We start from the raw sequence: 27,241 nt of genomic DNA, 5'->3' as shown, positions 1-27,241 counted from the left end.
GCAGACCTCCTGGGTGGCCCAGAACTCAGTTCCCAGCTCTTTTTTTTTTTTCCTCACTCTGTTACCCAGGCTGGAGGGCAGTGGTGCCCTCTCAGCTCACTGCAACCTCCGCCTTCTGGGTTCAAATGATTCTCCTGCCTCAGCCTCCCAAATAGCTGGAATTACAGATGTGCTGGAATTACACCATGCCCAGCTAATTTTTGTATTTTTATGGGGTTTCGCCATGTTAGCCAGGTTGGTCTCGAACTCCTGTCCTCAAGTGATCCACCTGCCTCAGCCTCCCAAACTGCTGGGACTACAGGCATAAGCCACTGTGCCTGGCCGAGTTCCCAGCTCTTGAAGAGTCTGTCCCCTTGAGTGAAGTCCAGGCCAGCTGTAGAGGTGCCTGGAGCTGCTCCCCCATACCTGCACCAGGTCCATGCTCACAAACCACAGGAAGTTCCGATGGCGTGCCAGCTGCCGGAGATATTGGCCCAAGGTGATGCTGTCTGCCTCCTCACTGCCCACAAGCAGCTCCTCTCCACACAGGCTGTGGGGCAGAAGGGAGTGGAGAACTGCCTGGGGCTGGCCAGAGTTATCCCCCAACACATCCCAGGGCAGCCCCCATAAGCCAAGGACACAGCACCAAAATCAGACTTAGAAGGTTGCTGGTGAGGACCTGAAGAACCAGGGCTGGCCACTCACCCGCAATCCACAGCCAGGCCTGAGCACCCTGGGTCCCTTCGGGCGGCCTCAACCCGCCGCCTCAGCAGCCGTGTGGCCCCCAGAAAGCCCAGCCCAGAGCTGACAGCCAGTGTCACGCAGAAAGCGCGGAAGGAGGAGAAATCCTCCTTGTTCCAAAAGGCATAGGAGGCAAAGACAGAGAGGGAGCCGGCTGCACTGAAGAGGGAGCAGTAGAAGTTGAGGTGGGTGCGGTCGTGGGCTGAGAGTGCCAGGTCGGCCAGCAAGGCGTGGTGGTGCAGGTCCACGAGCGTCAGGAAGCCATCATAGAGGCACAGGCACAGCAAGAACTGCAGGCCAGCTGGGGCCCAGGGTACCCAGAATGCCAGGAATGACAGCGCCAGCAGCGGCCCATGCCAGCCCAGGGCCCGCACCCGGGCCAGCACCACGGCCCTTGAGGAGAGCCCAGCGCCTGACCTGCTGGGGAAAGGAGGGTTGTTGGGAGATGCCCTGTAAGCCTTGGCAGGCCGAAGTTCCCCTTGCCCAGGCTCCGGGGGAGGGATGGAGGCCCAGGGTGTGGGACTCACAACAGGGTGGTCGCACTGTCCCCCAAGTCCCCAGTCTGCAATTTAGGAAGCACAACTCAGCAGTGGGTACACTCCATCCTCTGCCCCAATTTCCACCCCATTATTAGCCTGTTGGGCTGATGGCCAAAGGGTATGGGATGCCCACTTCTCAAGGTTGGGAGAGATGATGGGATCAAGAAGGGATGGGGCAAAGGAATCTTCTAGAAGCAGCAGAGGGTGTTTGCAGTCCACAGTCCAGAGGGGCCAGCCAAGCCAAGCCAGGGTAGATCTCTTTACCTGCCAAGCCAGGCAAGGGTGCGTCCAAGGCCACCACTCCAACCCAAACAGAGCACCCTAGACCTCAGGAAGGGAAGGGGCATGGGCAACACTGAAATAGTCTCCCCTTCCTTCTCCACCCCAAACACAGGCAGTGGTCCTCCCTCCTGGGTAGCAGTAGGGTGGGACTGAACCAATTATGAGCTGTTCCCAATGCACCAACCGGTGCTGGGAGCTGAGGAACTGCCGGTCACTGAGCCAGCCGAAGAGGGGGTCATTGAGGCTGTTCCAGAGGAGAAACACCGTCTGCAGGCAGAGGGGAGACAGGCAGGTGGGCTCTAGGCAGCCTCCTCTCCAGGGCTCCTCCCACCCCAGCCTGCTCACCACCCCTCAAAGATGGCCCCAGCTTTCCTACCCGCAAACCTTTGCTCGTGTCAGTTCCTCTGCTAAAACCCACTCTGGCCAGGTGCGGTGGCTCACTCCTGTAATCCCAGCACTTCGGGAGGCCGAGGTGGATGGATCACCTGAGGTCAGGAGTTCGAGACCAGCCTGGCCAACATGGCGAAACCTCGTCTCTACTAAAAATACAAAAATTAGCTGGGCATGGTGGCGGGCGCTTGTAATCCCAGCTACTTGGGAGGTTGAGACAGGAGAATCACTTGAACCAGGAAGGCAGAGGTTGCAGTGAGCTGAGATTGCGCCACTGCACTCTAGCCTGTGCAACAAGAGTGATGCTCCATCTCAAAAACAAAACAAAACAAAACAAAACCCTACTCTGCCAGTCAAACCACTGCCCCCCTCAAACTCACACCCATCCAGAGCCCAGCTGGTAAATGTATGCAGCTGATAAATTCATGTATGTGAACATATTATATATATGAATACACAGAACAGCAACTATGTAAGACAGTGGCCAGGAAAGCTGATCTAGTTCCCATCGAGGAGGAGTCATCAAGGCCTCCACAGCTTTTCTTGCTGAGTCTTGGTGAACAACCTGGACTGCCCATGCCTCTGACTGGGTGGGAGCTGGCACCTGCAATCTACCCGGCAGCCTGGACAGCCTCTAGTCTCCACCCTACACCCTCCTCCATGTTGGCCACCCAGCGCTGGCCTTACCTCTCCGACCCAGAAGGCCATTTTGTTGATCTTGTACACTGATACAAAGGTGTCTACATAGTAGAGCAGGAAGACATTGTGCAGGATGGTGGTGAAGAAAGCCAGGGAGCCATAGACCGCAGCTGTGGGCAGACCCAGCAACCAGGCCTGGGGCCGATCCAGCCCCATGGCTGCAGCCCCAGCCTTAACCCCAGGAGCACCGGGGAGGGCTCATGGCCACAGGCAGTCTTGTCATCCTCGTCCCTGGGAAAGAAGGAACCAGTGAGGAACAGGGATCAATGCCAGCTCTGCTCTTAACCCCAGACCTCTGAATAATTTAAAAACTCATTTTCAACAGGAGAGTTTGTACTGACAACAGTGCTGGGAATTATGAATGAAGTACAACGGAAACAGTGCTGAGCTAGACACCACTAATCTGGGAGTGACTCGAGGAAACAGAGAGACTGTGGGAAGAGACGGCAGACACCCAGCGAGTGCTGAGCCAGGTCACGTGCCAGGGCTGAATGCTCAGTGTCTTCTTAGATCGCACTGTGTGACTTTAATGGTCTAGACGGGACAACCCTGAGCTTGGGCACACAATGCACTTACAGTAAAATGTCAGGCAGTTACCCAACCCAGGCCTTAGCCTCCTCTTCTCTAAAAGGTAAAAGGAGATTGTTATGCCTATTTTGCAAATCATAAGGATTAACTGATGTAACTCACAGAAAGCACTCACTGTTGGTATTGATACGGAAGACGGGAAGGGAAGTGCCGGAAATGGAAGGACGTAGTCCCTTTAAATGATACGGAAGTGGGGAAGGGAAGTGCTGGGTAGAGGAGGGCATGGTCCCTAGCTAGGGCTCCACCCCTGGGCCTGACCTAGGTGAGGACAGGCTTTTTTTTTTTCCTGCCCAAATGTTGCATTTCCCAAGACCACCCTGGCCCACCACGCCCCCATCCAGTGCTTATAAAAACCCTGACACCCAGCCGGGTGCAGTGGCTCATGCCTGTAATCCCGGCACTTTGGGAGGCCAAGGTGGGCGGATCACCTGAGGTCAGGACTTCAAGACCAGCCTGGCTAACACACCAGCCTGGCTAACACGGTGAAACCCCATCTCTACTAAAAATACAAAAAATTAGCCGGGCGTGGTGGCACATGCCTGTAATCCCAGCTACTAGGGAGGCTGAGGCAGGAGAATTGCTTGAACCTGGGAGGCGAGCACTCTAGCCTCAGCACCAAGAGCGAAACTCAGTCTCAAAAAGAAATTTTTAAAAAAAAGAAAGAAGCACTCTAAGCCTGCAAGTCCCCACCACTACCCCCGTGGGCCACAGTGATCCTATCTTGTCCCAAGGCAGGAGGATGGCCTTTCCCTGAGGCCCTTGAGCCCCCTGAAGAAAATGCATTTCTTTTTTTCCTCAAAGCTTTATTCAGGTCTAACTGACAAACACTAAACTGCACAGTTTTCAAAGCATGCAGGCTGATAAGTTACACCATATGCATGTACCTGTGAAATCATCACCACAAACAAGATAATGAACACATCCATCACCCTACATTCCCTCGACACTGCTTTTCTGAGTAACATATGGAAAAAAGTCATACGGGGCTAGGCACAGTGGCTCACACTTGTAATCCCAGCACTTTGGGAGGCCAAGGTGGGCAGATCACTTGAGGCCAGGAATTTGAGACCAGCCTGGCCAGCAGGGCAAAACCCCGTCTCTACTAAAAATACAAAAATTAGCCGGTGTGGTGGCAGACATCTGTAGTCCCAGCTACTCGGGAGCTGAGGCAGGAGAATTGTTTGAACCCTGGAGGTGGAGGTTACAGTGAGCCCAGATCGCACTCCAGCCTGGGTGACAGAGCGAAACTCTCCCTCAAAAATAAATAAATAAAAATAAAATTTTTAAAATGGTGAGCACTAAAGCTTTAGAGATTTATCACTATCCAACCTCTCAGCCCTTCTGTAAAATGGAGAGGCCCCACGCCCGCCACACAGGGATGAGGTGGCATTAAATGAGATGCCCTCTGAAGGTGCCTGGGGATGTAAAGCACGATGTCCACCTCTGTTACCATCCTTAGCTGGGTCACTTACTCCAGTTCCTCCAGGGCTTTCAGAACTCTCCTGCCTTTGTCAAAAGGGAGTGAAGCCTCCCCATCCCTACCCAGATGCCCAGTGATCTGTCCTTGTTGCTGGTGAAGGTGAGCCCTGCACACAAGGTCCCCAGCCTCCCCCAGCCACCTCCCTGCACCCATACTGGGTAGAAGAAGGTTAATGAGATGGAACAGGTATGACTTTTGCCATCATCAGGGCCTGGGTTCAAATCCCAACTGTACTTCCTACTAAGAGTGTAACCTCAGGCAATTCAACCCTTCTGGGCTGGAGTTTCCTCATCTATAAAATGGGGTAATAATGCCTATCCTTTTCTTTTTCTTTTTTTTTTTGAGATGGAGTCTTGCTTTGTTGCCCATGCCAGAGTGCAGTGTTGCCATCTTGTCTCATTGCACGCCATTGAGTTTATGCCATTCATGAACACCTGGGTTCTCATTGCACGCCTGGGTTCATGCCATTCTCCTGCCTCAGCCTCCCGAGTAGCTGGGACTACAGGCGCCCGCCACCACGCCCAGCTAATTTTTTGTATTTTTCATAGCGATGGGGTTTCACCGTGTTAGCCGGGATGGTCTCGGTCTCCTGACCTGGTGATCCGCCCGCCTTGGCCTCAAAGTGCTGGGTTACAGGCGAGAGCCACCAGGCCCGGCCAGGGTTACTCTTTTGGGGGTTTATCTTCCAGATTCCACTCCTCCATCAGGAAACAGCCTTCCCCCACTTGCCCTCCCCACCCTCAATCCACCCAGCAGAGAACAGCAACCCCACCTCTCCCAGGGAAGAACAGCTTGGAGCCCACACCAGCCTTGCATAAGCTGGTGAGAAATCTTGTAACCTGCAACCAACTCCACCCACCTTCCTGGCACCTTCCAAGACCCATCCTCATGGTCCCAGCTGGTGGCCTTGAGCCAGTCACTCCCTCTCCCTGAGCCTCAGGCTCCTTGCCCACAAAGTGGGGATGTTATGTCAACCTCTTAGATGGCTGGGGGCTGAAATGCAAAAGGAATATAAAGCCAAGTGCCTGCTACATGGAAGACCCTCAACACACAACAGCTATTTTTTTTTTTTTTTTTTTAAGATGGAGTCTCGCTCTGTCACCCAGGCTGGAGTGCAGTGGCACAATCTCAGCTCACTGCAACCTCCGCCTCCCAGGTTCAAGCAATTCTCCTTCCTCAGTCTCCTGAGTAGCTGGGATTACAGGCGCCCACCACCACACCCGGCTAATTTTTTATTTTTTATTTTTTAATTTTTTTGTAGAGATGGAGTCTTCCTCTGTCGCCCAAGCTGGAGTGCAGTGGCACGATCTAGGCTCACTGCAACTTCCACCTCCTGGGTTTAAGCCATGCTCCTGCCTCAGCCTCCTGAGTAGCGGGGATTACAGGCGCACATGACCACACTCGACAAAATCTTTTTTTTTTTTTTTTTCTTTTTTTGAGACGGAGTCTCACTCTATCACCCAGGCTGGAGTGCAGTGGCGCGATCTCGGCTCACTGCAAGCTCCACCTCCCGGGTTCACACCATTCTCCTGCCTCAGCCTCCCGAGTAGCAGGGACTACAGGCGCCTGCCACCGCACCTGGCTAATTTTTTGTATTTTTAGTAGAGACAGGGTTTCACAGTGTTAGCCAGGATGGTCTCAATCTCCTGACCTCATGATTCATCCGCCTCGGCCTCCCAAAGTGTTGGGATTACAGGCGTGAGCCACTGCGCCCGGCCATAATTTTTTTTGTATATTTAGTAGAGACGGGGTTTCACCATATTGGTCAGGCTGGTTTCGAACTCCTGACCTCGTGATCCGCCCGCCTCGGCCTCCCAAAGTACTGGGATTACAGGCATGAGCCACCACGCCCAGTCTAATTTTTGTATTTTTCGTAGAGATGGGGTTTCACCATATTGGCCAGGCTGGTCTCGAACTCCTGACCTCAAGTGATCTGCCTGCCTCGGCCTCCCAAAGTGTCGGGATTACAGGTGTGAGCCACTACTGTGCCCGGCCCACAGTAGCCATTTTCTTTTTTCTTTCTTTTTTTTTTTTTTTTTGAGACAGAGTCTCCCTCCATTGCCCAGCCTGAAGTGCGGTGGCGCAATCTCAGCTCACCGCAACCTCTGCCTCCCAGGTTCAAGCAATTCTCCTGCTTCAGTCTCCCGAGCAGCTGGGATTACAGGCATGTGCCACCACACCCAGCTAATTTTTGTATTTTTAGTAGAGACGGGGTTTCACCATGTTGATCAAGCTGGTCTTCAACTCATGACCTCGTGATCCGCCCGCCTCAGCCTCCCAAAGTGCTGGGATTACAGGCATGAGCCACTGCGCCTGGCCTACAGTAACCATTTTCTTTCCATTTCTCTGAAGTTTGGTTTCATGATATTTATTTATTTATTTTTATTTTTTATTTTTTTGAGACAGGGTCTCACTCTGTCGCCCAGGCTAGAGTACAGTGGTGGGTTCTTGACTCACTGCAACCTCCGCCTCCCAGGTTCAAGAAATTTTCCTGCCTCAGCCTCCCAAGTAGTTGGGATCACAGGCGTGCGCCACCATGCCTGACTAATTTTTGTATTTTTTGTACAGACAGGGTTTCGCCACGTTGGCCAGGCTGCTCTTGAACTCCTGACCTCAAGTGATCCTCCCGCCTTGGCTTCCTGAAGTGCTGGGGTTACAGGAGTGAGCCACCGTGTGGTTTCATGATCTTTAAAGATCAGTCACTAGGTGGAGCGTGGTGGCTTATGCCTATAATTTTAGCACTTTGGAAGGCCAAGGCAGAAGGATCACTTGGGGCCAGGAGTTAGAGACCGGCTGGGGCAACATCAATCAAAAATAAAAATCATTGACCTTTCTGCCAAATCCATGATTGAAATTGTCTTTCCAGCACCCAAACTTTATGCCTTTTGCCACCTGGAATATCTTAGCCCCTCTTGTCTGCCATCCATCAAATTCCTTTTTAAATGCCACCTCCACACTTTTTTTCATGCTGTTCCTGCCACCTAAGATACCCTAGGATAACTATATACTATTCCTCAGCCATACAGGGTATGCTTGGGTTTTACATCCATCATCAGACCCCCTACAGCTCTGTTACTATCTGCATTCACGCTTTGTCCATGAAGAAACCAAGGCTCTGAAGATTCAATAACAGGCCCAAGTCACAGAGCTAGTAGGTGCTGGAGTCAAGATTCAAAACAGGTTTTGACTAAAACAACAGCATTCTCACTTCATTATCCCCCCACACCCTGCCCCCATCTTATCAAATCCCGCTCATCCAGTGTCACGGCTTTCTCAAGCACACCCAATCAAGTATTCTCTCCCGATTTCCCCTTTATCAGGCATCCAGATGCCTCCCTTCCCCTCCTCCAGCCCACAGGCTTCTTAAAAGCAGGGCTGATGCCGGGCGCGGTGGCTCACGCCTGTAATCTCAGCACTTTGAGAGGCTGACACGGGTGGATCACGAGGTCAGGAGATCGAGACCATCCTGGCTAACATGGTGAAACCCCGTCTCTACTAAGAATACAAAAATTTGCCAGGCATGGTGGCGGGCGCCTATAGTCCCAGCTACTTGGGAGGCTGAGGCAGGAGAATGGCGTGACCCCAGGAGGCGGAGCTTGCAGTGAGATAGCGCCACTGCACTCCAGCCAGGACGACAGAAGGAGACTCTGTCTCTAAAAAAAATTAAAAATAAAAATAAAAAATAAAGCAGGCCTGGGTTAGTCCCACCCTTGATCCCTGCCCTTTGCCTGCACCAGGCTCCCTCAGCGTGCTCAGTCAATCCCTGCTGGGTCGACTGGCCCCTAAAAGGTCAGTATGAACATCCTCAGCCCTAGGCAACAGCAGCAGCAGTCATAGGAAAACTGTCATCCTCAGACCCCACTGTGCCCCTAGCTCTGTGTTCTGCTTAACTGTGGGAGTCAGAGAGAAGGGGCAGCCTGGGAAGCTTGATGTGCCTCTCTGAGTAAGATACTAAAGCAAGGCAACAGGTACAAAGAATAGTGATCATAACAGAGAAACATTTATTAAGCTTTCGCCGGGTGCACAGCGCTGTGCTAAGAGACACAGAAACAATCTGGGAAGAGAGCTCAGAGCAGCAAGGGAGAAAGGGGCCATATCACGAAAGGTTTTGTAAACCTTGTACAAGATTCTATGCTGAGGACAACAGGTGGGGCGCTGGGAGTGGGGAAGTGACAGAATCAGATCTGTTTGGAAGGAGCCCTCTGGCAGGTGTCAAAACTCTTCTCCTTCACCCTGTCAGGCCCCTGGGAGGTAAAGACTGGAAAGGGATGGAAGCAGCAGCATCTCCCTGATTTCTGAACCAACCTATGGTGGGTGGGGGAGGCTGATGAATTTAGTGGAGGGAACCAAGAATGCCGAACTGGGCCCCTGGAGTGAGGGGCATCAGACTGTACAAGAGGTATTAGTGCAGAGGGAAAAGCTACAAATAGGCATAATTCGGAGTCAGGAGCCCTGGGTCAGGTGTGAACATTATCTTTAACTTACTATCTTAGTCTATTCCTACATCTGTGAAGCAGTGAAAACAATTCCATTCTCTGCCTGTCCTCAGAAATACCAAATGAACAAATGAGCATTAAAGGTATAATATGTGCCCTTTTGTCAACAGGCAGCTGACCTCTGAATTGTCTGCTGTGTTTCCTGTTTCACTATCGGGGTCATGTCTTCCTGCCCAGTCTCCCCACAGCAGGGTCTAGCACTAGGGTTGGGGGGTGGGGGGCCCATCCTCCTCCTCCGGCTGGAAATGAGTTTTCAACTTGTTGAGATGGGGACCTTCTCCCTCCCCCTCCCCCTCCCCCACAGGTCCTTGAAGAAGCGACAGCTTCACCTCAGGACCACCCACCCCTCCCAAGTCACTGAGAAGTTTGGGATCAGCCCAGGAGCTCTTCACTCAATAGCTGGTGCTGAAACACGTGTAGGGCTGCTCTCCACCGCCTGCACATTAAAATCACCTGAGGAGCTGTGCAATAATACCGAGGCCCAGGCCTCACCCAGCGCAGTTAAACCGGAATCTCTCAGGGCGGGCCCAGCATCGGTGTTTTTTTTTAAGCTCCCCAAGTGCCACCAGGGTTAAATGCCTTTATGCTAATAGAACGGAACCCAGCCTGACCAGTGCATCCCTCGATCCCAGACCGCCAGGGAGCTATCTGACCCACTGCATCCCTTTCCTCCAGACCCCCGGAGAGCCCTTCTGCGAGGATTCCACCCTTGCCCCCTTGAAGCCCGCTTCTTCCTCCCGGACCACAGAACTCTTCCAATCCACAATATGATCACCCCAAAGACCCCCGCAGATAGCCCCCATGACTCCCAGAGCGCAAAGCGTTCCCCTCCCACTCGGGCCTGTAGTTTGTGCCAGATCGGCCCCAGCCCAGCCCGCTCCCGCCCGCGAGCCCCGGCCTCTGGCCAGCTTCTCACCGCAATCGTAGCCGGCGAAGCCTAATCCTACGGCTGGCGGGAGCCAGGTGCAAGCCAGTGCGCCTGCGCGCGCTTCTAGGGCTTCCCCAGCCTCTCCCTCCCCCCGCCCCGCCCAGCGATTGGCTCCGCGCGGCCCCGGGACCGCAGCTCCGGCAGGTGACCGCACCTGAAGCTGCCGCCGCCATGTTTGTCACGGGCGCTTGCCCTTAGCGATCAAAAGGAGATACTAGCAAATAGGGTCAGGTTGCTGGATTCTTGACCGGCTCAACCCCTCTCCTTTACCTCCACGATAGCTTAATGTAATTTCAGTGCAAACCAGCACGTTTTTTTCTAAGCGCTCACCTTCCTTCCCTCCTTGCCTAGTACTTGTTGGGAGAACAAAGAGAGTTCAGCATCTCCATGGAGTCTTGTGGTCTGAGCGGATGCACAGCTGCAGCTGACTTGGAGGTGGCAGCTCCTTCATGAGCCCTTCAAGGGTGGAAAGGTCCAGGTTGAGCTGTGGGCACCAGGGCTCTAGCCACAGGAGCCAGACCTGAAGGTGGGGAACAGCACCAGGGCCTGAATGAGCAACCACGCAGCCCAACCTCCTTGTATTAATAATGGTAATATAACATAAAAAGTACTGAGTGCTTGCTATGTGCCCTGTACTACATTCAGAACAACACGTGCATTCTCTTGTTGAGTCCTCACATCATTCCCAGCAGGTAGGCGCTTTTATCCCCATTTTATACGTGAGGAAACTACGGTTCAGAGAGATTCAATGACATGTAAACAGCAAGGGCCCAGTCGAGGTGGAACCCAGCTATCCTGACTCCACATGGGAGTCTTTCCTCTTCCCACACCTGCACAATTCCTCAAAATCAAGTTTTGTTTTGCTCAATGTAGGCTGTGGAGGATGTTTTATGTTTTCTCCCAACTGGCCTGTAAGCCTGGATAGGTTTTTGGGCAAACAAACAGCACACATTCCAGCTCTGCCTGGTTCCCCTACCTTGGGACACAGGGCAAAGAGCCTATGGCCTTTGGCTTCTGGGGGACCTGGAACTCATCCCCTAGCTCCACCACTTCCTTGCTAAGGGACTCCTTTATTGTTATTGTTATTATTATTATTATTATTTGAAACAGGGTCTTGCTCTGTTGCTCAGGCTAGAGTGCAGTGGTGGCATGATCTCAGCTCACTGCAACCTCCACTTCCCTGGCTCAGATGATCCTCTCACCTCAGCCTCCCAAGTTGCTGGGACCACCAGCTTACTCCACCATGCCTGGCTAATTTCTAAAATTATCTGTAGAGATGGAGTCTCACTATGTTACCCAGGGTGGTCTTGAATTCCTGGGCTCAAGGGACCCTCCCGCTTCAGCCTCCCAAAGTGCTGGAATGATAAGCGTGAGTCACTGCACCTGGCTGGGGCCCTCCTTTTGTGAGCCTGTTTTATGCTTTACAGGGATTTTTCAGGCATTAAATGAGAAACAAGGGTGTAGGAGCTTTGTGAACTGCTCATCCTTATGACCTTCATTAATGGTTGTCAGCTAACTCCCTGCAACAGGAATATTGTCCTCCTCCTCCTAACAACCACAGCAAATGGTCCAATGTAGTGTCCAGGGGCTAGAGCCTATTCAACCAGTTCCTGGGGAGCCCCCAGGGACGCCATGAACCTTGCCCCCAGAATCCATTTCCCTCTAACCTGTCTCATTTCCCTCCTTCCCAATCTCTTTCAGATACCCTTCACACTTCCCACGTCACCCCAAGCCACACATAGACACACACACACACACATACACCCATCTCCCTTCTAGACTTAGACAATTGCTGAAACCCCTCCTGATCCAGAAGGCCTCATGAGTAGAAGACAGGTGATCATTTTGCCCCTCTCCTCACCTCTTACCTCCATCTGTACTTTCCTGGCTGTGAGAACAGAAAACCCAGCATTCAGCCTGGAGTCCAGCACACTGGGATCTCCATACATTTGCTAAAGGAGTCTCCCCGCCTTTCTATCTTTGGCTAGCACGTGCCTTTATTTCAAAGCAAACCCGAGTCTTTACTTAGCCCTCCCTGGGTGTCCAGTGGGGAAATGGAAATGGAGAGGGCTGGCAGGGGCCAGGGCTGAATGTGACCCAGGAGAAAAGACCTTTGGTCCCTCACGGCCGGGCGCAGTGGCTCATGCCTGTAATCCTAGCACTTTGGGAGGCTGAGGTGGTCGGATCACGAAGTCAGGAGATAGAGACCATCCTGGCCAACATAGTGAAACCGTGTCTCAACTAAAATACAAAAATTAGCTGGGCGTGGTGGCGTGTGCCTGTAATCCCAGCTACTTGGGAGGCTGAGGGAGGAGAACTGTTTGAACCAGGGAATCGGAATGTGCAGTGAGCCGAGATCGCTCACTCCAAATCAATCACTGCACCCCAGCCTAGCAACAGAGTGAGACTCTGGCTCAAAAAAAAAAAAAAAAAAGAAAGAAAAGACCTTTGGTCCCTCATGTTGCACTTAATGCCACACAGTTACACTCTGAGGCCCCTCAACCCTCTGATTATAAAGACAACATAGCCAGTTACCTTTTATGTCAGCACCAGGACAGGGCCTTGTAATTCTCTCTGATTTCTCTTTATGGTTGCCAATCACAGAGCTAACTAGGAGGAGGGGACATGCGATGAACTAGAGGCCATATCACCTCCCTAACTCCTTGAACCATACTGGAGTCCCCAGACCATGGGACAGATAGATTATGCACTGTCTTTGAAATTCTCTCCTCCCTTCACTTCCCACCTCTCTGATCTAGTTTCTGCCATGTTCTCTTCCTACATAATAATTCCTCTTCAGTCCCCTTCACTGTGGCACTTTCTCCCAGGGCCTCTAAAGGAAAAGGGCGGGTGTCCCAAGTTTCCATCTTTTATACTCATATATTCACTCAAACTTTTAATCCATGCCAGGCCACAGGCTGTGAGGTAAAGGGGACTTCAAAAACAAGATTGCTGGCTGGGCGCGGTGGCTCATGCCTGTAATCCCAGAACTTTGGGAGGCCAAGGTGGGCGGATCACCTGAGGTCAGGAGTTCAAAACTAGCCTGGCCAATATGGTGAAACCCCGTCTCTACTAAAAAATACAAAAAAAAATTAGCCTGGCGCGGTGGTGGGTGCCTGCTATCCCAGCTACTCGGGAGGCTGAGGCAGGAGAATCGCTTGAACCCGGGAGGCAGAGGTTGCAGTGAGCTGAGATCGCGCCACTGCACTCCAGCCTGTCGACACAGCAAGACTCTGTCTCAAAAAATAAAAAATAAAAAAACAAGATAGCTACCTGAAAGAGGTGTTGAGTGGGGTCCAAATAAGCTGGCAGCCACAATGTCAATAGTGTGATAGGGACCAGATGGAGACAAGCCCAGGGTGCCAGTTGTTATGGTAATTTCACCTATTACCTTTTTCTTCATGACTACTTCCACACCTCCCATGTCCAGCCTGAACAGAATGTCCAGCGTGGCCCACTCGAATTCACCATTCCTTAAACTTCCAATCTCCCTCCAGCGTTTTCTACCTCCAGGACTGCCTTAACTGCCCATCCAGGTGGCCAAGCCAGAAACGTGTGCATCCACCCTCCATCCTACGCGCTTCATCAAAACAACCATCTTGGATCAAGCCCAGGTGAATCCTACTCGCATCTCTCTTTTCCATCCCTTGCTCCTGTTTGGTTCTCAGCTTTCCTAAGCTAACATAAGAACCTCCTCCATGACTGGCTTCTACCCCCTCGCTCTCTAATCTGTCCTCCATTTTGCCCTCAAGTGAGCTTCTGATCACAAGGTTCCCTGAGCAAAAGCTTCTCAGGTTGCTATATACTGAAATTTTTCATGGCCAGATGCAGTGGCTCACACCTGTAATCCCAGCACCTTGGGAGTCTGAGGCAGCAGGATTGCTTGAGCCCAGGAGTTGGAGACCAGCCTGAGCAACAGAGTGAGACTCCATCTCTACAGAAAATTTTAAAAAATAAAAAAAAACCGGTCGGGCACAGTGGCTCACAACTGTAATCCCAGCACTTTGGGATGCCAAGGCGGGCAGATCACAAGGTCAGGAGATCAAGACCATCCTGGTCAACATGGTGAAACCCTGTCTCTACTAAAATACAAAAAATTAGCCAGGCATGGTGGTGCACGCCTGTAGTCCCAGCTACTCGGGAGGCTGAGGCAGGGGAATCGCTTGAACCCAGGGGGTTGCAGTGAGCCGAGATTGCGCCACTGCACTCCAGCTTGGTGACAGAGCAAGACTCCGTCTCAAAAATAAAAAATAAAAAAATAGGGCCGGGCGCGGTGGCTCAAGCCTGTAATCCCAGCACTTTGGGAGGCCGAGACGGGCGGATCACGAGGTCAGGAGATCGAGACCATCCTGGCTAACACGGTGAAACCCCGCCTCTACTAAAAATACAAGAAAATTAGCCAGGCGTGGTGGCGGGCACCTGTAGTCCCAGCTACTCAGGAGGCTGAGGCAGGAGAATGGCGTGAACCCGGAAGGCGGAGCTTGCAGTGAGCCGAGATCGCGCCACTGCACTCCAGCCTGGGGCACAGAGCAAGACTCCGTCTAAAATAAATAAATAAATAAAATAAAATAAAATAAAAAAATAATCGGCCCAGTGTGGTGAGGGAGGACCAGGCACAGTGACTCACACCTGTAATCCCAGCACTTTGGGAGGCTGAGGTAGGTGGATCACCTGAGGTCAGGAGTTCAAGGCCAGCCTGGCCAACATGGTGAAACCCCATCTCTACTAAAAATACAAAAAACATTAGCTGGGTGTGGTGGCGGGTGCCTGTAATTTACCCCGCTACTCAGGAGGCTGAGGCAGGAGAATTGCTTGAACCCAGGAGGCGGAAGTTGCAGTGAGCCCAGATCGCACCATTGCACTCCAGCCTGGGCAACAGAGCGAGACTCTGCCTCAAATAATAATAATAAAACAAAATAAAAATTTTAAAAATCTGTGGAATGTGGTGAGGCATACCTGTAGTTCCAACTATTCAGGAGGCTGAGGTGGGAGGATTGCTTGAGCCCAGGAGGTTGAGGCTGCAGTATGCCATGACAACACCACTGCTCTCCAGCCTGGGTGACAGAGTGAGACTCTTGTCACAAAAAAATTTTTTTTTCATAACAAAGTGCTGGGGAGCAATGGGGGTAGGAAATACCCTGGGGTGTATCATTAGTGCAAGCAATAGACAATTTGAACTAGCTTAAATAAAGAAGGAATTTACTGGCCTGTGTAACTTAAGTCCAGGACCCTTTCTGATTTCTGTCCTGGGAAAAGCAAAAAATTCCCTCCACCCAACAAGAAAATAAAGTCCTAGGCTTGCCTTACACTGGCCCATATCACTTCAAGGGCTAGCCCAAGTCAATCACTATGGCCAGACGGATGGCTGTGCTGAAAGGTTTAGCCCTAAATCACCCAAACCTAAGGATAGAATAGACTCAACTCCACCAGAACTACTTTACTGAGAATAGATAAGGTGTGGGACTCCAAAATACTGGGGGTTGGTACTGGAATCAGGGTGAACAAATGCTGAGAAACTCACAGCTTGGCCATTATTTTTCTCATTTTGCCTGAAAACTTCCTTCCCAGGCTCCGCTTGAGCTTAGTCTTGCTTGCGCCCCACTCTCCACCCAGAAGAGATGGAAAACCTGGCCAGTGCCATGGGCCCACTACTAAACTCCAGGCTGGGGTGTGGTCAGTCCATGGATAGCCATGAACACTCCGGGGTGCTGGGATTTTAGGACAGAGACAAAGTTATAAACAGGAGCAGGGAGAGGTATTAGTTTCCTACTGATGCTGTAACAAATCACGACAAACTTGGTGGCTGAAAACAAGACAAGTTTATTTTCTTACGGTCCTGGAGGTCAGAAGTCTGAAATGGCTCACTGGCAAGGGCTTGGCAGGACCACATTCCTTCTGGAGGTTCCAGGGGAGAATCCACTTTCTTGTTTTTCAGCTTCCAGAGGCTGCCCGCATTCCCTGGCTCATGACCCTCTTCCATATTCAAAGCCAGTGATGGCTGATCAAGTCTTTCACTCACTGTATCACTCTGACTCTGATTCTGCCACCTCACTATTCCACAGTTAAGGACCCTTTTGATTACATTGGGTCCACCCAGATAACCCAGGATCATCTCATCTTAAGGTCAGCTCATTAGCAATCTTACTGCCATCTGCAATCTAAATTCTCCCTTGTCACGTAATATAACATATTCACAGGTTTCCAGGGTGACATTATGAACATCTTTGTGGGGGGATGTCTTTTAAATTCTCTCATTCTGGGACCAGTCCTTAGAGCAGATAGAGGGCGAGGTTCCTAAGGAGTATTGTAATGGGGCCCTTGAGATTTCAGCACCCCAGCATTTTAATTTTTTTTTTTTTGAGATGGAGTCTCGCTCTGTCGCCCAGGCTGGAGTGCAGTGGCGCGATCTCGGCTCACTGCAAGCTCCGCCTCCCGGGTTCACACCATTCTCCTGCCTCAGCCTCCCGAGTAGCTGGGACTACAGGCGCCCACAACCGCGCCCGGCTAATTTTTTGTATTTTTAGTAGAGACGGGGTTTCACCGTGGTCTCGATCTCCTGACCTTGTGATCCGCCCGCCTCGGCCTCCCAAAGCGCTGGGATTACAGGCGTGAGCCACCGCGCCCGGCCAACATTTTAATTTTTTTTCCTGAGCAATCAATACTTAAAATTTTGCCAGGCGCTGTGGCTCACGCCTGTAATCCCAACACTGGGAGGCCGAGGCCGGTGGATCACCTGAGGTCAAGAGTTCGAGACCAGCATGGCCGACATGGTGAAACCCTGTCTCTAATAAAAATACAAAAATTAGCCGGGCGTGGTGGCGCGCGCCTGTAATCCCAGCTACTCGGGGGGGCTGAGGCAGGAGAATCGCTTGAACACTGGAGACGGAGGTTGCAGTGAGCCGAGATCGCGCCACTGCCCTTCAGCCTGACAACAGAGCGAGACTCCATTTAAAAGAAAAAAAAAGGCCAGGCGTGGTGGCTCAAGCCTGTAATCCCAGCACTTTGGGAGGCCGAGACGGGCGGATCATGAGGTCAGGAGATCGAGACCATCCTGGCTAACACGGTGCAACCCCGTCTCTACTAAAAAATACAAAAATCTATCTGGGTGAGGTGGCAGGCGCCTGTAGTCCCAGCTACTCAGGAGGCTGAGGCAGGAGAATGGCGTGAACCCGGGAGGCGGAGCTTGCAGTGAGCTGAGATCCAGCCACTGCACTCCAGCCTGGGTGACAGAGCGAGACTCCGTCTCAAAAAAAAATAAATAAATAAAAGAAAAGAAAAAAAAAAGTAAAGTTTTTTGTATATATTTGTGGGGTACATATATTTTGATACAGGCATGCAATGTGAACTAATCACATAACGGAGAGTGGAGTGCCCCCCCAGCATTTTTAGTGACTAAAAAAATGAGAATTCTGATCACAGGCCAGGCATGGTGGCTCAAGCCTGTAATTCCAGTACTTTGGAAGGTCAAGGCAGGATGATCACCTGAGCCCAGGAGTTCAAGACCAGCCTGCGTAACATAGTGGGATTTCATCTCTACAAAAATTAGTCGAGTGTGGTGGTGCACACCTATGATCCCAGTTACTCAGGAGGCTGAGGTAGGAGGATCACTTCAGCCCAGTCAAGGTTGCGGTGAGCCCTGGTCATGCCACTGCACTCCAGCCTGGGTGACAGAATGAGAGCTTGTCAAAAAGAAAAAAAAAAGAAAAAAAAATTCTGATCAGGCCCATGCTTGCTTGCACATGCTAACCACTCACTTTTTGCCCAATATTCCTTGTTCCCACAATATAAACTGCTGATGTGCTGTTTCTTGGTCAAGCAGGAGGAGATAACTTCGGGGTCATGAAAAAAAATTGCAGGCCAGGCGCAGTGGCTCACACCTGTAATCCCAGCACTTTGGGAGGCCGAGGCAGGTGAATCACCCAAGGTCTGGAGTTCAAGACCAGCTGACCAATATGGTGAAACCCTGTCTCTACTAAAAATACAAAAAATTAGCCGGCCATGGTGGTGCATGCCTGTAATCCCAGCTACTTGGGAGGCTGAGGTAAGAGAATGTCTTGAACCCGGGAAGCGGAAGTTGCAGTGAGCCGAAATCCCACCATTGCACTCCAGCCTGGGCAAAAAGAGCAAAACTCCGTCTCAAAAAAAAAAAAAAAAAAAATTGCAGAAGGAATGAATGCCTTGAAGGACATTGTGACCAGTTGCTGATGCCCACAAGTCTGGTGGCTCAAGGGGTTATCTGAGACTGAAGAAACACAGACATTTACCCTGGGTTCCCTGAAATGCCACCTCCGTCACTCCTTAGTCGCATAAAAACTCCCTGCTGCTTTTTGAGACAGGCGCTCAGTCTGTCACCCAGGCTGGTGTGCAGTGGTATGAACACAGCTCACTGCAGGCTTGATCTCCTGGGTTCAAGCGATCCTTCTGCCTCAGCGCCCCAAGTAACTGGAACTACAGGCACATGCCATTCCTGCTTAATTTTTTTTTTTTTTTTTTGTAGAGCCAGGGTTTCACCATGTTGCCCAGGCTGATCTCAAACTCCTGAGCTCAAGCAATCTGCCTGCCTCATCCTCCAAAAGTGCTAGGATTACAGGTGTAAGCCACCCTGCTGCTTCTTTCTGTTAAGAGGGATTTGAGAGATTTGCTCTCCCGCCTTCTGACTGGCCAAATCAAATAAACCTTTCTCTGTCTCCCACTGCTTGGCCTTAGCTGTGCATCAGGTTCACAGCCTGAATTTGGGGTTCTATGACAGTGTTAGAGTCCAAATGAAACCCTAACTAGGCCCCCTTTTTCCATCCACTGCCCAGCTCCAGCACCTGCTCTCAAAAGGACTGGCCCAAATTAAGACTTGGAGCAGTGGCTCAGTCACAAATAGCGTGACATCACCAGGGTGAGTCACCAAAGGGTGGCCACCACCAGAGGGTAGCTGAGTTTTGAGGGATACTGAGAACCCAGAAGAACCTTTCTGTCAGGGCTGCTGCTGATGCTGCTTCAGTCAACAGGAGATGGGGAAGGAAAGTGTGGCAACATGGCAGCCCTGCAGCTGGCAGAGGGTTTCAGTTTTAATCATTCATAACTACCACTCTCCCCACTGGAAAAGGAAGAGGTGCAGGGGTTGTGACCCACACCAGAAGGGACTGGAACTCAGACAGGGCTCACCCCATCTGGATGAAGCAATCTTCTTGGCTTCATTAAAATGGCTTCTGGGTTTTGACATCAGTTGGACTGGGTTCAAATGCCACTGTGGTATTTACAGGCTGTAGGAACCTGGGACAGTGGCCGAACTTCTCTGAGCCTCTGGTTCCTTATCTACTAAGAGAGAATGACATCACTATGCACTTCATATAGCTATTAAGAATTTAAAGTAGGCCGGGTGCAATAGCTCATGCCTGTAATCCCAAAACTTTGGGAGGCCAAGGTGGGCGGATCACGGAGTTGGGAGTTCAAGACCAGCCTGGCCAATATGGTGAAACCCCATCTCTACTAAAAAATACAAAACTTAGCCAGGTGTCGTGGCGCACACATGTAGTCCCAGCTACTTGGGAGGCTGAGGCAGAAGAATCGCTTAAACCTGGGAGGCGGAGTTTGCAGTGAGCCAAGATTGTGTCACTGCACTCCAGCCTGGGCGACAGAGCAAAATTCTGTCTCAAAAAAAAAAAAGAAAGAAAATAATTTAAAGTAGCCGGGCATGATGGCTCACACCCGTAATCCCAGCACTTTGGGAGGCCAAGGAGGGTGGATTACTTGAGGTCAGTTCAGGACCAGCCTGGCCAACATGGTGAAAACCTGACTCTACTAAAAATACAAAAATTAGCGGGGGGTGGAGGTGCACTTGTAATCCCAGCTACTTGGGATTGGGAGGCTGAGGTGGTAGAATCGCTTGAACCTGGTAGACGGTGGCTGCAGTGAGCTGAGATCACGCCACTGCACTCCAGCCTAGGCAACAGAGCAAGACCCCATCTAAAAAAAAAAAACAAACAAACAAAACCAAGTGCCTATCTAACATTCTAGAGTGGGAGGACTTTGAGGCAGTCTGCCAGAAGCCCCAGCATAGGTGGGCAATAAGACCACCATTGTGAGCATGAGTCTTGAGACTCGGGGTTGAATTTTGCCCTTACTATAGCCAGCTGTGTGAGTTGGGATGAGTTATTTAACCTACATAAGCTCCACTCACTGAATACACTGGACACCAACTCTGAGGCAAGCAGCTTTTTTGCTATGGAAAGCAGAGATAATATCAGCACCCCCTTCCCCGAGTTGACATAACTTGCAGTTAGATGCTCCCAGACAACTTGATTCAGTGTCTGGTGTGCAGGAGTTTCACTCAAATGTGAGGGTAACCCAATCCACCTGCAGGTGCTAGGAGGCTGTAGAAAGCCATCAGTGATACTGTAGGGAGGGCATCCTTGACCTCAGGCCTCTGCCTCTAGGTTGGGGCCACTACGACCAGTACCAGTACGGTTCACCCAGGTGTAGACAGACGCTGGTGGCTCCTGGCCAGCTCAAGGTGTTTGCTTTCGCCTGGTAACCAGGAGGAGTGGCTGAGGCAGGGCATGGAGCAGAGCAACTCAGCTACAAAGTGCGGAGAGGAGCCCCGCTCTGGATCCCGCTGGCTCCCCAAGGCTGAAGGAGACAAGTGAGTGGGGAGTCACTGGGAAGAGCATTCGGGCCGAGGGCTTGAAAAGGCTCCTTATTGTCTGCCGGGAGCGTGGGGCTCTGCCCGACCTTGGGACAAGAGGCGAGGTGGGGAGCTGAATGTCCGATTCGGGATGAGTTCCCCCAAACCCATGAACCGGCGTCCTGGGGAACCGGGCCACAGGGACAGGAGGCGGTTAAGTAGAAAATCTGTCCGCACACCCCTCCCTCTGCCGCAGGGCTGGATCCGGAGGAGCCCCCAGTAAGAACAGCAGCCGCCTGGGGGGCCGACTATGTACGCGTACAGCTGGCTGCCGCCCAGGCAGGGCGTCTGGCCGCCGCCGCAGCCGCTCACCTGCACCTACCTGGCCGCCCCTCTGCTACTGCCCCCAATCCAGGCCCACAGCTTCCGCAGCCGGCCAAGGAGCCTGCACGCGGGCGAGTGGGCGGCCCCTCGGGAATACCACCGTTTCTACTGCCCCTCCGCGCCACCCGAGGCCGCGCCGCCCTGGTGGGCCTTGCCCTCCGGCCTACCCCGCGGCCCCGCGCCGGCCCTGCCCCGCCTGAGGGCGGGAGCCCGCAAGCCGAGCTACGCTGGGGACGCGTGGAACGCGCGCAGGGCCAGCCCCTACAGCTTCCGGACTTCGTGCGCCGGGAGCTGCGGCGCGCGTACGGCACCTACCCCCGCGCCGACGTGCGCGTCACCCAGCGCCGCGGCCAGTTCCTGTTGCGGGCGACGGCGTGCGTGAGCGAGCGCTACCGCCGCGTGGAGTGGCGTGTGCGGCGCCGGCCCGACAGCGGCGACAGCGGCAACAGAGGCCCAGCCCAGGAAGCCGCGGAGCGCGGCCGCCCCAGGAAGAGCAAGGGCCTGAGCTGAAGGCGCTGAAAGGCCTTGCGACCGGCCCGCGTGCACGCGCGCGCGGCTCTTCCCTGTGTCTGCCTCCCCCGCCAGGCAGAAAGGAGCCCTCACCTGCGCGCGGGAGGCTGGCGCGCCGCTCACCTGTCTTTTTGGCCTTTCCCATGATTGCCTGCCCGCTTCCTGCACTTGTTTCTCTCGGCTTATTGCTGGACTGTGGGGGAAGGGCAAAGGCAGGACGGAATCAAGGACACCTCTGGGTGTTCTGTACCTCTTTCCCTCTTGCACCTTGGGAAGTGGAGGACGTGGGATGGAAGAAGGGCCTGGACCTCTCTTCTTCCTCCTCCCCACCTTCTCCTAAGGAGCCTGCGCTGCAGTAAGCCCCAACTTTCCCTTCCTCTTTTCCCTCTTATCAGAGTCAAAGCCCACCCTCCTTTCCCACCGCTCCCCTACCCCCGCCCTTCTTGCCAAGCCGAGGGGCGACGGTGATCCCCAGCTTAGTAGAAAAGTAAATAGGCCGGGCGCGGTGGCTCACGCCTGGAATCCCAGCACTGTGGAAGGCCGAGGTGGGCGGATCGCTTGAGCCCAGGAGTTGGAGACCAGCCTGGGCATCATGGCGAAACCCTGTCTCTACAAAAAAATACAAAAATTAGCCGGGTGTGGTGGCACGCGCCTGTAGTCCCACCTACTCGGGAGGCGGAGATGGGAGGATTACCTGAGCCCGGGAGGCTGCAAGAAGCCGTGAACGCGCCACTGCACTCCAACCTGGGTGACTGAAACCCTGTCTCAAAAAAAAAAAAAAAAAAAAAAAAAAAAAAAAAAAAAAGTGAATAAATGAGCGAAGTCAAGTATACACTGCGAGATCATTGTTATGTTTTGGGGTGGTGTTTCTCCATCCGTTTATCTGTTTAACGGGAGTCTTACCGCCCACCCTGGGGTACAAGAAGGTAGGGTGGAGGGGCATGAAGCTGAACTGGACCTCTGGAGAAAGCATGTGCCTGATCGCTGGGCCCAACTCCCCTCTTCACCATCTGCCTCCAGGTGTGCACGCCAGCACCTTCTAACTCCATAGTCCTTTGGCCCACCACCCACTGAGATGCTGAGGGCATAAGCTCTATTTTTGAAGTGTGGTAGGCATGACTAGGGAACGGATGTCTAAGACCTGGGTTTAGGGCTGGCTCTGACATTTTCCACCTGTGTAACTTAAGGCTCTCTCTCAGTTTCTTCATCAGTAAAAGAGGCGTAAAAGTAAGTAACCCAGCCTAATTGGAAGTTAAGATGAATGTCTCTTCTTGTCTCCCAATTCTTGCTAATAATCATTAATTCTTAATAGGCTGAGATTTGCATTATTCTAGGAGTTTGCTGGAGCGTTAGGCCACATAGCCAATTTTAACTAGGATCTAGCCAGATCTGAGGCCCAGCTGTAGAAATGGTCCCTTGTGGAATTTCTTTTACTGAACTTCCATTTGTAGCTGACCGATAGTTACCTGCGTATACACAGGTGAGTTATTGAAGCTGTAGGCCAGCTGATTGGGTACTGCTGTATTTATGAACTTCTTGGAGAAATTCTCTCAAACCTCAGCCCTTGGAAAAGGTGTTTCTCCTGATCAGTGGTTTGCTTTTATCTTTTAAGCACTAAGGATTTTTTTTTTTTTTTTTTTTTTTTTTTTTTTTTTTTTTGAGACGGAGTCTGGCTCTGTCGCCCGGGCTAGAGTGCAGTGGCCGGATCTCAGCTCACTGCAAGCTCCGCCCCCCGGGTTTATGCCATTCTCCTGCCTCAGCCTCCCGAGTAGCTGGGACTACAGGCGCCCGCCGCCTCGCCCGGCTAGTTTTTTGTATTTTTTAGTAGAGACGGAGTTTCACCGTGTTCGCCAGGATGGTCTCGATCTCCTGACCTCGTGATCCGCCTGTCTCGGCCTCCCAAAGTGCTGGGATTACAGGCTTGAGCCACCGCGCCCGGCCAGCACTAAGGATCTTATTACTGCTCATACTTTTCTTTTGGTCCTGGTTTCCAAGGAGCTCAGAGTCAAATTTGCTTTGTGTCTTTTTTTTTTTCTTTTTTTTTTGGAAACAGAGTCTCACTCTGTCGCCCAGGCTGCAGTGCAGTGGCATGATCGCAGCTCACTGCAACCTCCACCTCCCGGTTCAAGCGACTCTCCTGCCTCAGCCTCCCAAGTAGCTGGGATTACAGGCGCGTGCCACCACGCCCAGCAAATTTTTTTGTATTTTTAGTATAGACAGGGTTTCACCATCTTGGCCAGGCTGGTCTTGAACTCCTGACCTTGTGATCTGCCTGCCTCGGCCTCCCAAAGTGCTGGGATTACAGGCGTGAGCCACCATGCCTGGCCAGTGTTTGTTTTAAACATAGTTTGCAATACAGAAATATGTGATATAGGAAGTTACAGTCTTTTCTGATTTCCCGCACCCCTTAATGATCATTGAGGTCCGATCTACTATTTTTCTATGCACAAAATGTATTTTATATGTGTTATATCTGTATTTTAGACAGAGTTTCACTCTTGTCACCCAGGCTGCTGGAGTGCAGTGGCGCGATCTCAGCTCACTGCAACCTCTGTCTCCTGGGTCCAAGCAATTCTCCTGCTTCAGCCTCCTAAGTAGCTGGGATTAGAGGCACACGCCACCATGCCTGGCTAATTTTTTTGTATTTTTAGTGGAGATGGGGTTTCACCATGTTGGTCAGGCTGGTCTTGAACTGCTAACCTCAAGTGATCCACCTGCCTCACCTTCCCAAAGTGCTGGGATTACAGGCGTGAGCCACCACGCCTGGCCACACATGGTATTAATTATATAAGAAGAGTTGCACTGTTTTGCCTGTCACATTTTATTTTATTTATTTATTTATTTATTTATTTATTTATGGAGTCTCCCTGTGTCGCCCAGGCTGGACTGCAGTGGCGCCATCTCAGCTCACTGCAAGCTCCGCCTTCCGGGTTCACACCATTCTCCAGCCTCAGCCTCCCAAGTAGCTGGGACTACAGGCGCCCACCACCACGCCCGGCTAATTTTGTTTTTGTATTTTTAGTAGAGACGGGTTTTCACCGTTGTTAGCCAGGATGGTCTCACTCTCCTGACCTCGTGATCTGCCCACCTTGGCCTCCCAAAGTGCTGGGATTACAGGTGTGAGCCACTGCGCCTGGCCTTTATTTTTATTTTTATTTTACTTTATTTTATTTTTTGAGACAGAGTCTCGCTCCGTCACCCGGGCGGGAGTGCAGTGGGGCAATCTCAGTTCACTGCAACCTCCACCTCCCAGGTTCAAGCGATTCTCCTGCCACAGCCTCCCAAGTAGCTGAGATTATAGGTGTGTGCCACCATGCCCAGCTAATTTTTGTATTTTTAGTAGAGACAGGGTTTCACCATGTTGGCCAGGCTGGTCTCAAACTGCTGACCTCAGGTGATCCACCTGCCTCGGCCTCCCAAAGTGGTGGGATTACAGGTGTAAGCCATCATGCCTGTTCTATTTTTATTTTTTATTTAATAATTAAGTGTCAGAACTTACTTTAGAATAAGATAATCAGGGATGGCCTCTTTGAGGAGGTGACATTTAAACTGAGATCTAAAGAATGCAAAGGGCCGGGCGCGGTGGCTCAAGCCTGTAATCCCAGCACTTTGGGAGGCCGAGACGGGCGGATCACTAGGTCAGGAGATCGAGACCATCCTGGCGAACACGGTGAAACCCCGTCTCTACTAAAAAATACAAAAAACTAGCCGGGCGAGGCGGCGGGCGCCTGTAGTCCCAGCTACTCGGGAGGCTGAGGCAGGAGAATGGTGTAAACCCGGGAGGCGGAGCTTGCAGTGAGCTGAGATCCGGCCACTGCACTCCAGCCCGGGCGACAGAGCCAGACTCCGTCTCAAAAAAAAAAAAAAAAAAAAAAAAAAAAAAAAAAAAAAAGAATGCAAAGTTAGCCATGCAGAGGGTATGGTGGGTGCAAAAGCCCTAAGGAGTGAAAGTTATAAAATATGTTCCAAATATTGATTCAGGTGATACTAAGTTGATTCAGGTTACTCATGGATTATAAAACTAATGAGTACAAATTTGAATAAAGGCCGGGCGCGGTGGCTCACGCCTGTAATCCCAGCACTTTGGGAGGCCGAGGCGGGCGGATCACAAGGTCAGGAGATCGAGACCACGGTGAAACCCCGTCTCTACTAAAAATACAAAAAATGAGCTGGGCGCAGTGGCGGGCGCCTGTAGTCCCAGCTACTCAGGAGGCTGAGGCAGGAGAATGGCGTGAACCCAGGAGGCGGAGCTTTCAGTGAGCCAGGATCGCGCCACTGCACTCCAGCTTGGGTGACAGAGCAAGACTCTGTCTCAAAAAAAAAAAAAAAAAAAAAAAAAAAAAAAAAAAAAAACAAATTTGAATAAAAACAGTATATTTAGTTTAGTTTCAAAATATGTTCCAATAAGATATTTATTAATTACAAAGTGAAAAAGAGTAAGCTAGTCGTATAATAGGGAAAACTGGTATATACCACCTTAACTAAGTTATCAAAGCTTAGGGTCCCCCAGTGTCTGTCCCCTATTTCTGTGTCTTGAACCCAAAGATCACAGAGTCCTTTTCACCCCTCTGTGACCCAACATGTTTTACCCTGAAGGCTTGAACCCACACTGGGGTCTTGAACATTTCCTGGCACTGATAAAAGTATCTAGGTTGTTGCCAAAACACTGAAAGAAACAAGCCCCAGCCCTGCGCCAAATGCCTTAAACACTCACATAAACTCTATCCCCTGACCACTTTGCTTGGATATACCTAGGGGGATCACCCCTTTTCTCTTGCTGTCTGTCGTGAGGATTGCTGTAGCACTCCATATGTAAAGTTCCCTAATAAATGCTTTGGACTGGCTGACCATGGCAGCTCCCATCTGTGATCCTAGCTCTTTGGGAGGCTGGGGTAGGAGGATGGCATGAGGTCAGTAGTTCGAGACCAGCCTGGGCAACATAGCAAGACCAATCTCTACTTAAAAAAAAAAAAAAAAAATTAGCTGGGCGTGGGGGTGTGCCCCTGTAGTCCCAGCTACTTGGGAGACTGAGGTGGGAGGATTGCTTGAGCCCAAGAGATTGAGGTTGCAGTGAACTATGATTATGTCACTGCACTCCATCCTGGGCAACAGAGCGAGCAAGACCCTGTCTAAATAAATAAATAAATGCTTTGGACTGATCACCCTGGTGTTTATTTAATGCTAAGTGCTACTTTCTTTGGAATCCCAACTGGCCCCATCTGGAAAAGGTTTGGGGCACTCCCATGAGGAAACTCCCCTGCTAAGGCTTTTGGGGTGATTCCAACTGTGGGTTCAGCAGGATGAAACAAGTTGACATTATCATTAAAGGGGACAAGTCAACATCATAAGCTTTCTATGTTAAACAACACAACATCAGTTCAGCAGTAATGCAGTCATGAGGAAACCTCAGATAAACCTAAGCGAGATGATCCCACTTGTCTGTATTGTTCAAAAATGGCAATGTCATAAATGACTATGGACACCAGCCCAGCGCAGTGGCTCAAACCTGTAATTTTATCACTTTAGGAAGCCTACATGGGTGGATCGCTTGAACCCCAGAGTTTGAGGACAGCCTAGGAAACATAGAAAAACCTCATCTCTACAAACAAT

General features: G+C 51.4%; 2 protein-coding genes across 15 annotated transcripts in view; one reads left to right on the top strand and one right to left on the bottom strand.

The window, feature by feature from the left end:
* The window catches only part of MFSD13A (major facilitator superfamily domain containing 13A), a 40,024-nt gene that overhangs the window by 5,319 nt on the left and 7,464 nt on the right, over positions 1-27,241 (bottom strand). For 2 of the 14 annotated variants that reach the window (XM_015148080.3, XM_077947442.1), the window contains exons 1-5: positions 10,111-10,166; positions 2,619-2,861; positions 1,726-1,808; positions 685-1,140; positions 406-529 (exon numbers count right to left, since the gene is read on the bottom strand). In XM_015148080.3, coding sequence (XP_015003566.2) covers positions 406-529; positions 685-1,140; positions 1,726-1,808; positions 2,619-2,786 — 831 coding nt within the window. In that variant the 5' untranslated portion in view covers positions 2,787-2,861; positions 10,111-10,166. Of the gene's footprint in view, positions 1-405; positions 530-684; positions 1,283-1,523; positions 1,581-1,725; positions 1,809-2,618; positions 2,862-5,557; positions 5,692-10,110; positions 10,167-10,452; positions 10,643-22,325; positions 22,431-27,241 lie in introns of those variants that run through there. The other 12 variants (XM_001112663.5, XM_077947444.1, XM_077947434.1 and 9 more) reach the window with 11 other exon arrangements.
* On the top strand, positions 20,650-22,461 carry LOC114670142 (uncharacterized). The gene is given in 4 exon segments (XM_077947453.1): positions 20,650-20,755; positions 20,994-21,272; positions 21,274-21,314; positions 21,316-22,461. Coding segments are annotated over 3 exon segments (582 nt in total). The 5' UTR covers positions 20,650-20,755; positions 20,994-21,047; the 3' UTR covers positions 21,632-22,461.

This window comes from Macaca mulatta, chromosome 9 (assembly GCF_049350105.2).
Source record: "Macaca mulatta isolate MMU2019108-1 chromosome 9, T2T-MMU8v2.0, whole genome shotgun sequence".
NCBI lineage: Eukaryota > Metazoa > Chordata > Mammalia > Primates > Cercopithecidae > Macaca > Macaca mulatta.
This window is presented reverse-complemented; position numbering and strand designations above follow the sequence as displayed.